Raw genomic sequence first — 12,230 nt, 5'->3', positions numbered from 1 at the left:
CATGGACAGAAAAGACAGAATGTTTTGTAGGTGAGAAAAGGCAATTTCTTTAATGTGGTCATCAAAAGAGAGAATAGGATCAAACCTAAAACCAAGATTCTTGCTTCCAAGTATACATCCCAATATGCTGAAACGTTACACTGTCATGTAATAAGTTATTTCAACTCCAAAAAATTGTTGAAATGGATTTCATTAAATATTTTAACACAAACTCAATTTTGGAAGTTGACAGATTTTTGATGAAGCAGCTTTTACTAGTAATTTTAAGTGACACTAACTTAATTTTTTAAACTACAGAAACATTCTGATTAAGTACTTATTACTAGGTATTTTGTTTTCACAGTACAATTAAAAATGACAAAATTAAGTCAGTGTCACTTAAAATTACTAAAGCTACTGGAGCAAGAATGTTTTCCAGTTAGTTTTAAGATTTCCGATGTAATTAGCCTCAACAATTTTTTTTAGTTAATTGAACTTATCTGGTTTTAGAGTAAAATTCAAATACTTTTTCTTCACATTTCAATAATACCATCTCAAATTAATAGAACCTTTTTAAGTCCATGAAACATCTAACCCCACCCTCACACCGTGTCTACACTGGAGGCGTAGCATGGATAGCTTGGTAGCAAAGCAGGACTGTAGGTCACCATAACATTGAGGAGGATCTATTGTCAGAAATGGAATATAATATTCATAGGTGTGGTTTCATTACTGTATAATCACCTGAAAATAGGAATCGTCAGGTTTTCGTTACCCTAGAATGAGCTGTTTTTATCTACAGAGGGAGAGGGTCCTCTGCCATGTTGAAGCGCCATGTTTCTACAGCAGCCCAGAACGGACAAACCAAACACTGGCTTTAGATAGGGCCACCGTAGTTCTGCTTCATGCTTGGTTGAGTCAAGGGGTTTCAGTTGGTTGAAACTTGACTGCTAGATGCCCCTAAATCTTACACACTGGTCCTTAGAAATGGAAAGAAACGAACAAATGGAAGCAAAATTTTCTTGAAACGTAAAATACATACACTTCGAGTTAAGTTAACACACGTATAGCGCGTGTGGCCTGTGTAGACAGTCTGTGCTGTGAAGCGTTTAGAAGACACTATGGTTGCCACAAAACTCAACCCAATCTAGAGCCAGTGTTTGGTTTGTCCCTTCTGGGCTTCTGTAGAAACATGGTGGTTCAACATGGCAGCCTCTCCAGAAGGCGACCTGCAGTGAACTGAAGAGAAAAACAGCTCATTTTAAGGTAACAATAACACGATTTCTATATTGAGGTGATTATACACTAATGAAAACATAGCTATGAATAATATATTCCATTTCTGACAATAGATCGTCTTAAGTGTTACACAGTGCACCTTGAAAGATAAACTAACACATTATAAAGAGCAGAACACTGCTCCTGTACTATACTATAGGAGTATAACATTGCTATTGTTTTACCTGTAGCCACACTCTGGACAGTAGTAATATATATTGGCATGTGTCAGCCACTGAGAGGATATCACTGTATATGTACGCGCCTGTTTTAGTGTAATGACAGTGATTCTGATTTGTCATTTGAAGGTGTTGTTGAGGGCCGTCCATTGGCTCTTCCCAGACTTTGCCTTCATGTGGTTGGTGGAGGAGGCCAAGAAGAACATGCCGCTGGAGCTAGACTTCCTTAATGAGGGACGCAATGCTGAGAAGGTGACCAAAATGTTGGCCCACTTCCCCTTTCTCAAGGTACGCACGTTAAAATGTGATTTTTTTTTCCCACTTGGATTTTATAATAACAGGCTTATGGAGTTCACAATGGGATTTATTTTTGATGCACACATACTAGTAAACAGCTGGTAATAATGGTCTCTTTGAATGTAAGGCCATAGCATTTAAAATTGCACTCAGTACAGTTAATAGAGGTCAGAATGTGTGTGACAGCTTCCTCTGTACTGCCTCTCAGCTCTTCCTGAATTCTAACAGAGCGGGGTTAGCAGAACGCAGCAAATCATATTTCTTTTGCTAGACAGAGTTGGACTTCATGTCCATTATGATTTAATTTCCTGGTGTCCTTTTTCTTAATACGTCTGTTTGAGAACTTTTATTAGCTCTGGTGAATGTGAATTAGACGTCTTTTTCCCAGCTGTCTTTCATTGTTCGATGTTCAAACCCAGAGAGCTAAAGCATTTGTGGTTTTTGTATTCTTTTCTGTCATTCACTTCTCTCTATTCTGCATTTTTGAAATTGTATAAGTTGGCATGTGATAGAGACATAAAACTTGGCAGACTGAAAGATAATTGTGTGCAAATGCCTTCCAATGCATCCAGTAAAACTCTGAAATTAACATAATAATTAAAAAGTCAAATTTCCAAACTTTTGCCAAGCCATAACTCCTGCTCTTAGATTTTCTTGAATCTTGGTACTTTTTGATCAGTCAGCATTAAACTTAAGTTTCACTTAAAGAAGTACTCTAGATAGATCAGTGCTGTATATCTCACAACACTGAGCGTAGTCCTTCATTGCCTCATCCTTTGAACACCACAGCCCCTATACTCCCCCTCTGAACTTTTCTTATAGTTTGTATAAGTTTAGTTTAGATATAGAGATACTGTGGCAAGAAAAAGTATGTGAACCTTTTTGAATTTCATGGTTTTCTGAATAAATTTGTCATAAAATGTGATCTGATCTTCATCTAAGTCAAGGGTATTGACAAATAAAATGTGTCTAAAATAATAACACAACATTTTTTTGATCTTTCATGTCTTTATTGAGAACAACCAAAAAAACCTCATAGTGCTTGTGGAAAAAGTATGTGCACCCTTGAGTTAATGACCTCAAAAAAGCTAATTGGAGTCAAGTTTTAGTACACCTGGAGTCTTGTTAAGATAATAAGTTTGGAGGTGTGGACTACAGCTACTTTGACTGATAAAAACCCCTCAAACTTTTGGAGTTTGCTCTGCACAAGAAGAACACGCTTATGTGAGCCATGCCTCGCCAAAAAGAGCTTTCAGAGGATCTACGATCAAGAATTGTTGATTTACATAAAGCTGGCAAGGGTTACAAAGTTATTTAAAAGACTTTAGAAATTCACCAGTCTACAGTTAGGCAAACAATCTACAAATGGAGACACTTTGGGACTGTTGCTACTCTACCAAGAAGTGGGCGCCCAGTCAAAATGACACCAAGAGCACAACGAAGACTCATCAAAACAACCCCGAATGACAGCCAAAGATTTGAAGGCATCATTGGAACTTGCGAACATCTCTGTTCATGAGTCTACAATACGTAAAACACTGAACAAGCAGGGTATCCTCGGCAGGACACTACGAAGGAAGCCACTGCTTACTAAAAAGAACATTGCTGCACGCCTGAAGTTTGCAAAAGAGCACATTGACACTCCACAGCGGTATTGGCAAAATGTTTTGTGGACTGATGAAAGATTGAACTATTTGGAAAAAACACAGCACTACATCTGGCTTAGAAAGGGCATATCATCCCAACCATAAAGTATGGTGGAGGAAACATCATGATTTGGGCCTGCTTTGCTGCATCAGTGCCTGGCCGGCTTGGAATGATTGAGGGGAAGAGGAATTCCCAAGTAGAGGTGGGCGATATGTATCGTTTGCGATAATATCATCATTGTTGTTTTGATGATGTGAAAATTTTCATTATCGAGTATTTAAATTACTTCGCCAAAAATATTGATACGCACGCGGAAACTCCTCACATCCACTTAATACACGGTGCAGCAACACTCTCTACAGCATGGCAGGATTCAGTCACACGACTAGTGGGCCTACGTGATCACATGACTTGATCACGTGACCGCTCGCTAGCATCCTCCTTGCAACAGTTTAGCAGCACGTTGTGATGGTAGAGAGAAAATGCAAGCACCTCCAGTCCCTGAAGCTACCGGTACTTCAGATGATTTAGTGCCGAGACGTGGGTCTACCTCTCTGGCATGGAAATTATTTGGTTTCGAAAAGACTGATAAGGGTCTGTGTCCACCAAACACGCCACAGAATGGCTTCACAAAAACAAAATCCGCCTTTTGGAGTGGCCAAGTCAGAGCCCAGACCTCAACCCAATAGAGATGCTATGGACTGACTTGAAGAGGGCCATACACATGAGACGTCCAAAGAATATGACAGAGCTAAAGCAGTTCTGCCAGGAAGAATGGGCTAAAATTCCTCCAACGATGTGCAGGTCTGAGTCACAGCTAGAGGAAGCGCCTGGTTGAGGTTATTGCTGCCAAGGGGGGGTCAACCAGTTATTAATGCTAAGGGTTCACTTAATTTTTCCACTGCCATTTTGAATGTTGAATGAGTGTGTTTAATAAAGACATAAAAGATCAGAATCTTTTTGTGTTATTATTTTTAGACACATTATGTTTGTCAATACCCTTGACTTGGATGAAGATCAGATCACATTTTATGACAAATTTATTCAGAAAACCATGAAATTCCAAAAGGTTCACATTAATGGATGACGTGGAGGTCATTAATTCCTGATAATGGACACCATTATCCAGATTCAGGCAAATTTATTTCCTGGTATATAATGCAAAAATGCTTCTAGTTTGTCTAGTAAGCTGGATTCTAACACACACACACACACACACACACACACACACACACACACACACACACACACACACACACACACACACACACACACACACACACACACACACACACACACACACACACACACACAGACTTATCTGAGAGTTGTGGATGAAAACTAATCAGAGTCCCAGAGAGAGAGGAAGAATGTTTGAAGCCCACTTTAAAGACAGAGGTAAGATGAGGGGCAGGACTCAGGTTATTTGACAGGCTCCTCCACAGTCTGCAGATTCAAAGCACCTCGACCACATTTGCATTTTATTCACAAGAATTCACTGCCAGATCATCTGACTAGTCTGGGTGACTGATAATCCGTCAATAAGTTATCTTGGAGCCAGTGCAGTTGTGTGTGAGTGTTTTTCCTATATTGATACAAATGCAACCTTACCAGGATATGTTCTGTTGCTTATGCTTGTATACTTTCCTGCTGTAAAATTGTTTGCAATCTAATGATAGATTAGATAACATTTTATTGAATTAATATGTAGTATCCAATCTGATAATCAAATTCAAATCATTTTAAATCCCTTATTTAATCAATTCATTGTCAAATACATAATTAATTCTAATATTAAGGTTTTTCCAAATATATTGCATATCTGTTATTTAGTAAAAAGGCTGCCTGAATGTTGTGTGTATTACCCTTTGCTATTAAAAGAGAGGGAGAAGATAAAAGCTTTGATAGTGAGTCAGTAGACTGTGAGCCTAATTAATCCTGTTGTTTAACCAGCGTGGAAGCGGATCCGAAATAGAACCGCCTATCTGAACCCAGACCTATAATCTAATGCCTGTAAGACAGATGAACAAAAAATGTATGGAGAAAAAAAGCTACATTTTGCTGTCTTCCTCCCCTCCTCTGTCCCTCTCTGTCTCCAGGTTCCTGTTATCCACTGGCACCTGTCCACAAAGAGGATCCTGACCATGGAGTTTGCTGAGGGGGGGCAGGTCAACGACCGGGACTACATGAAGAAACACGGCATCAGTGTCAACGAGGTACTGCCTGCTGGTTACAGAAGCTAATAGTTTATTGACTGATAATCCAGGTGCTATCACACACACACTAACAGCTTGTCTACACAACTCGCGCAGTGAAAGCAGCATGTTAGCAGCAGCTTTAGTCCCCCGCCTGCACAAGATGCACTCAGGCCATAGACTGTATAATAAATAGTTGACTGAACTTCCAAAGCCAATGCAGAAGTGCCTTAAACCTGCATTCCCTCTAATGGCCAGCAGGGGGCGACTCCATTGGTTTAAAAAAGAAGTCTGATAGTATGGAGTTTTATAGAGAAATTATACTACTTCTCACTCAGTGAGCTCAGTAAACAGTTTCCTAATTAATTCCTGGTCTCAATCTCTAGTTTAGTCTTCTTCCATGCATGATGATGTTCATTTAGTAAATGATAGGTCCCAGGCAAGCTTGGGGGCGAAGTCATTCTCAGTGTGTCCGTCCAGCTCAGCGCACCAAACTCAGATCAAACTGTCAAACTACACAGTGCTGATCAAATATGGATCCAGATTCTGTTTTTTTTAAACTGTTTCTCACTTAAAATATTTTCAGAAACATTTTAGTGTACTGTTTATCTGGAATACGAGAACGTGTGTGAGCAGGCGAGCCACTATTGTTCCTTATGGACAAGTTGAAACCAAGCACAACCACTCACCTCACAGTACGTCACTGCTGCTGGCTCCAATAAAACATGAGGCCTTGAAACGGTACTCCACAAACCCAAAGGTGATGTCATGGTAAGTTCATACTTGGGTTAGGCACAGTATGTGAGTGTATGTCTCCCACGTTTTGGCAGTGCTAAGAAAAACACACAAAACACAAGAAGTGGCGTTCCATGCGTGAAACTGAAGAAAATAAACATGAAGCGTAAAAATATGCTTCAGGCCCTGCCTAATGCGTATAGCTACCAGTGAAATGCAAGCCGTTAGATGGTGGACAGCTGTGTAGCTTAAAATAGAAGCAGATCTGTTCTGTCACACACAGGTGAGACAGGCGACTGAGAGGAGCATCCGAAAGGACTCTTGCATGTCCTTGTGTGTAATCTCTACTGTATCGTCCTTTTCTGTTTTATCGCCTTTTGATGCATCCTTTGAATAATTAAAAAGCTTGTGTGAAAAAAAGAGGGAGGGAGAAAGACCCACAGCAAAACTGAAAATAGTAGTTTTTACTTTCTTGTTCACTAGTTCACTAGTTCTGACAAAAACTGCTGATAATATTACATTTAAGGTTTTAAAGTACATAGGTTTTAAGATTGCAGCTGAAGTTGCACCAATCCATCAAGGTAATAATATAATATCTGATGGCTCTGTGTCTGTCGGCTACTTTGAGAGTCCTCTGCCACCAGGTGAGGCCCAAAAAAATTACTGAATGCAGTGAACCTTACACTGACCTTATACTGCCTCAGAATATATAATGAGATCAGCCAGTGACTTACTTCTTAAATACTACATTATATCTAAGGATTATCAGCAAAGATATGGATCCTGCAGCCAGTCATATCCTGGTAACAACAGACTGATTTTACATTTGTATTTATTTATTTGCCTAGTTTGGCTTCTTTTGTGGGGCTGCAACCAATGCAGTTTTTATTATCATTTAAAATGTTGACAGTTTACTTAATAAATTGTTTATTATACAAAATGTTTTGCTTAAGTAGATTGTATGTTAAAGTCTTCAACATCTGACTGTTCCACAGCCCAACCGCACAACAGGAACATAGTCACTCACACACAAATACAGACAGAGACACACTATCTGAGCATTAAGCAGTGATGATGAGTATTATAAGACAGCTGATGAGATGGATAGAGGACATAATAAAACACACACACACACACACATACACATACACAGAAAGACAGGATGGATAGAATTATTAGGTGGCCGTAGTGCATGCTGGACCCTGTGTCTGTGTGTATAATCACAAGATGGATGAGGGCCCAAATAGACTTTCCTCTGAGCTCAGCCCCTTGACGTGACCAGAATTGGCCAGTGCTTTGCTCAGTTTTTTTGCATTCTCCACCATATTGGTAAGATTTAAGATATGACTGCATACACTGAATGGACTACAGTCATAAATCTCAATGGTACAAATGTTTCAGTAGAGGCTTTTACAATGTGCAATTCTTCTAAATTGGCTTTATTTCTAATATTATGTAATATAATTTCTAATATTTCTAATGTTATCTCAGCTGCAAATTAAACTCAACATACTAATGAGGTTGCCCATATACTATCATCTTGAGGATTGCTTTACAGATTGCTGATGTCACAAATGTCATCATAGTGATATCCACGCTTCACCAGTTCCACTGGTTTGTATGTAGATGTATTTTTCTGTGGGGCGTCTCACTATGTCATTCATCATTTATCATTCATCATATTGTCATATCACCCAACCGCTACCAATAAAGTAATGGAATGAATTCCAAAAAGGCTTTTTAAGCAATAGATCATGGATTTGCAGTTATAGTGCAGGGTTTAGGGCTGAACAGTGTTTGCCACTCTGGCAAAGCTTAATACTGAAAAAATTTACATATTTTTCAGTAAGCTTTCACAAGTAAGCAATCAGTTTGTTTTTTATCTATCAAAAAATTGGGCAATGATGCAATAAAAGAATGTAGTGGAGCTTAATGATATGTGCAACCTTGAACCTGGCAGAGCCAGCACACCTGAGCAAGAAAACACTAGAGACAGTGGGAGCACAATCAGAAGCCACGCTGAAATAATTCAAGCTAATAAGATGATTGAAGATGGAGTTACCAACAAAATTGATGTAGTCTTATTTGCTGTTGGAGAAGTTTAATATCAAGTTGCTGTTAAGTTAAATAACGCGTCTTACAATGTGTACTGTATATTCAAATGAACAATGTTTACCTTCCCTCCATGTTTTGTGCACCCAGAACTCCACGCTCAAAATGTACCATTTGGCAGACTTTTGCCTCTTGCGATCTGACTACCCATGGAGGCAGGCACACAAAAACTGTGAAAATACAATTTGTAGTTTGAACAACAACCCTACGGCCATGGAAAGTTAGATTGAGAGATGCTAAAGATGACTGCAGCAACAATACGGGAGGCAGGGCGGATAGATTACAATGATAAAAACAAGGTCCACTTGGCTTGTCTTGGGTTAAGTCTCTTGGCACTGGCTGTAAGGACTGCTCCCACACCTACGTCAGAAGAATCAACCTCCATGATAATGAACCTCTAGTGTCTGGAAATGAAAACAGTGTGAATCACTGCTTTAACTGCTGGAAGGCTTGCTCAGCTTCAGGCGTCCAAGAAAAGGCAGAGGAGCACGAAGTAAGGGCTGTAAGGGAAGCTGCCATTGAACTGAAGCCCTGAATAAAACAGCAATAAAAGTTGGCAAATCTCAGGAACTGTGGGAGTAGTTTGACTGATGTAGGTTGAGCCTAGTCAGCAACTGCTTACACCTTGGTACATGGGGTCCCAGCTTTACCAGGTGAGCTACCAGGGCGCCACCGGCAGTAAGGGTTCTTAATTGTGATTTGAATAAGGCTTCTGAAGTCAGTGAATAGTCTTAATGTGCCATCCCTCTTACCTACAAAGAAGAAGCCTGCTAGATGCCCCAGCAGGTAGAGCATGTACCACATATCAAGGCCTCAACCCATCACTATGTCACCCCCTTTCTGTCTCATCACCTTTCCTGTCCAAATCAAGTCAAATTCCCAAAAATCTAAATAAACCTCAACGGGATGTGGGATGATAGATGAAACCTCTGGGGTTTCGACAATTCTTGTCGTTTATTACTAACTTATCAACCTTATCAAGGTTGTATGGCAAAATGCGTCCATTTACAGGTACACTGCAGGTAAAGACAAGCAGGGCACAGTGTGATGACATTTGTCTCCTATCTAGGCAACACAGTATCTTAACAGGTACATTTCACAATTCTGACCATGCAGAAGAGCATACTGAAGCCTAAAGTAAATTTTGCCCTGAATGCTTTCGTGTATGTGTTTCTGGGTGTGAGCTCATTTGCACCCTCTACTGTGTATAGACATATGCAGAGTGTTTAGTATTTCTGTAAAAAATGTTTAATCTGTTGGCCTGGTCTGAGAAATATAAAATATAAACCAAAGTATGAAAAGAAAACAACAGTATATGGTGTGTTAGTGAAGCTGAGAGAGGTCTGGAAATATGCTGACATTTTGTGAAGCAGACAAAAACAGGATATTGCAGACCAAATGGGAAAGAGAATAACAGTGCATCTCACTCTTTCCTCTGTTTGCAATCCAGCAGTAAAATCATGATCACCTGTGTGTGTGTGTGTGTGTGTGTGTGTGTGTGTGTGTGTGTGTGTGTGTGTGTGTGTGTGTGTGTGTGTGTGTGTGTGTGTGTGTGTGTGTGTGTGTGTGTGTGTGTGTGTGTGTGTGTATCTCTGTGTGTCTGTGTGTGTCTGTGTGTGTGTGTGTCAACTTCACTTTCTCTCCAGTGACAAGCTGAGGAGCTCTAATTAATGGCAATTAGTGTCTGCCCATTCTTCTCTGAGATAATTTGTTGGCTCTCTGCTTTCTTACTAAATAGGTGTGTGTTAGTGTCTGTACACTTGTATTGCAATCTCTGTGAGGACCAATTTCAGTTATTAGTTCATAGTGAGGACATTTCTGCATTGTAAGGACATTTTTGTCGGCCCTCACTACTTCAATGAACTGTTTGAAGGTTATGGGTTCTATTTTGGCGTCTGCAGACGATGCAGAACGTAGTGTCACACCAGCAAATTGGTTATTTCCTAGACACTGCTGGTTTTGTATCTTGGTGACTCGCCATGTACCCTAGTGGGAGGAGGTACAGTATCTCACAAAAGTCCACCCCTAACATTTCTGCAAATATTTCATTATATCTTTTCATGGGACAACACTGAAGAAATGACACTTTGATACAATGTAAAGTAGTCAGTGTACAGCTTGAATAACAAATGTACTGTCCCATCAAAATAACTCAACACACAGTCATTAATGTCTAAACTGCTGGCAACAAAAGTGAGTACACCCCTAAGTGAAAATGTCCAAATTGGGCCCAAAGTGTCAATATTTTGTGTGGCCACCATTATTTTCCAGCACTGCCTTAACCCTCTTGGGCATGAAGTTCACCAGAGCTTCACAGGTTGCCACTGGAATCCTCTTCCACTCCTCCATGACATCATCACGGAGCTGGTGGATATTAGAGACCTTGCGCTCCTCCACCTTCCGTTTGAGGATGCCCCACGGATGCTCAATAGGGTTTAGGTCTGGAGACATGCTTGGCCAGTCTATCGCCTTTACCCTCAGCTTCTTTAGCAAGGCAGTGGTCGTCTTGGAGGTGTGTTTGGGGTCGTTATCATGTTGGAATAATGCCCTGCGGTCCAGTTTCCGGAGGGAGGGGATCATGCTCTGCTAGAGTATGTCACAGTACATGTTGGCATTCATGGTTCCCTCATTGAACTGTAGCTCCCCAGTGCCGGCAGCATTCATGCAGCCCCAGACCATGACACTCCCACCACCATGCTTGACTGTAGATAAGACACACTTGTCTTTGTACTCCTCACCTGGTTGCCGCCACACACGCTTGACACCATCTGAATCAAATAAGTTTATCTTGGTCTCATCAGACTAAGGACATGGTTCCAGTAATCCATGTCCTTAGTCTGCTTGTCTTCAGCAAACTGTTTGCGGGCTTTCTTGTGCATCATCTTTAGAAGAGACTTCCTTCTGGGATGACGGCCATGTAGACCAATTTGATGCAGTGTGTGGCGTATTGTCTGAGCACTGACAGGCTGACCCCCCGCCCCTTCAACCTCAAGCACTCATACGTCTATTTTCCAAGGCCAACCTCTGGATATGACGCTGAGCACGGCGAGGGATGTTCTGAGTGGAACCTGCCCTCTTAAACCGCTGTATGGTCTTGGCCACCGTGCTGCAGAGTTTCAGGGTGTTGGCAATCTTCCTTTAGCCTAGGCCATGTTTATGTAGAGCAAAAATTCTTTTTTCAGATCTTCAGAGAGTCCTTTGCCATGAGGTGTCATGTTGAACTTCCAGTGACCACTCTACTACAACAACAACAACAACAACAACAACAACACTAACGAGTCACATGACACCGGGGAGGGAGAATGGCTAATTAGGCCCAATTTGGAAATTTTCATCTAGGGGTGTACTCACTTTTGTTGCCAGCGGTTTAGACATTAATGGCTGTGTGTTGAGTTATTTTGAGGGGACAGTACATTTACACTGTTATACAAGGCTGTACACTGACTACTTTGCATTGTATCAATGTGTCATTTCTTCAGTGTTGTCCCATGAAAAGATATAATGAAATATTTGCAGAAATGTGAGGGGTGTACTCACTTTTGTGAGATACTGTATGAGTATGAGTGGTGTACTGCAAACTTGTTACCGAGAATGGGTGCATCTTGTCTGCATAACTGACTCTCTTTACAGCTATCCGAAGGCAGCAAGTATCTATTCCACCAGCAGCAAAAACAAGCCTGTATTATTGCTATCGTTGTTGCATGGCCTGACTCAGGTTAAACTCTTAGTCAGAATCAGAGTAGTAGGCAAATGGGACACTGCTGGAAAGTAGCAGGGTCAGGTTTCGGAGCTAATAAATTACGTGGTA

At 40.7% G+C, this 12,230-nt stretch overlaps 1 protein-coding gene across 2 annotated transcripts in view; it reads left to right on the top strand.

Moving 5' to 3' along the window:
• The window catches only part of adck1 (aarF domain containing kinase 1), an 84,551-nt gene that overhangs the window by 48,394 nt on the left and 23,927 nt on the right, over positions 1 to 12,230 (top strand). For both annotated transcript variants that reach the window (XM_051396291.1, XM_051396290.1), the window contains exons 6-7: positions 1,566 to 1,724; positions 5,480 to 5,596. In XM_051396291.1, the coding sequence (XP_051252251.1) occupies positions 1,566 to 1,724; positions 5,480 to 5,596 (276 nt within the window). The remainder of the gene's footprint in view (positions 1 to 1,565; positions 1,725 to 5,479; positions 5,597 to 12,230) is intronic.

Source organism: Dicentrarchus labrax, unplaced genomic scaffold, assembly GCF_905237075.1.
Source record: "Dicentrarchus labrax unplaced genomic scaffold, dlabrax2021, whole genome shotgun sequence".
In the NCBI taxonomy this organism is placed as follows: domain Eukaryota; kingdom Metazoa; phylum Chordata; class Actinopteri; family Moronidae; genus Dicentrarchus; species Dicentrarchus labrax.
Note: the sequence above shows the minus strand (reverse complement) of the source record. Positions and strands in the feature narration are given on the sequence as shown.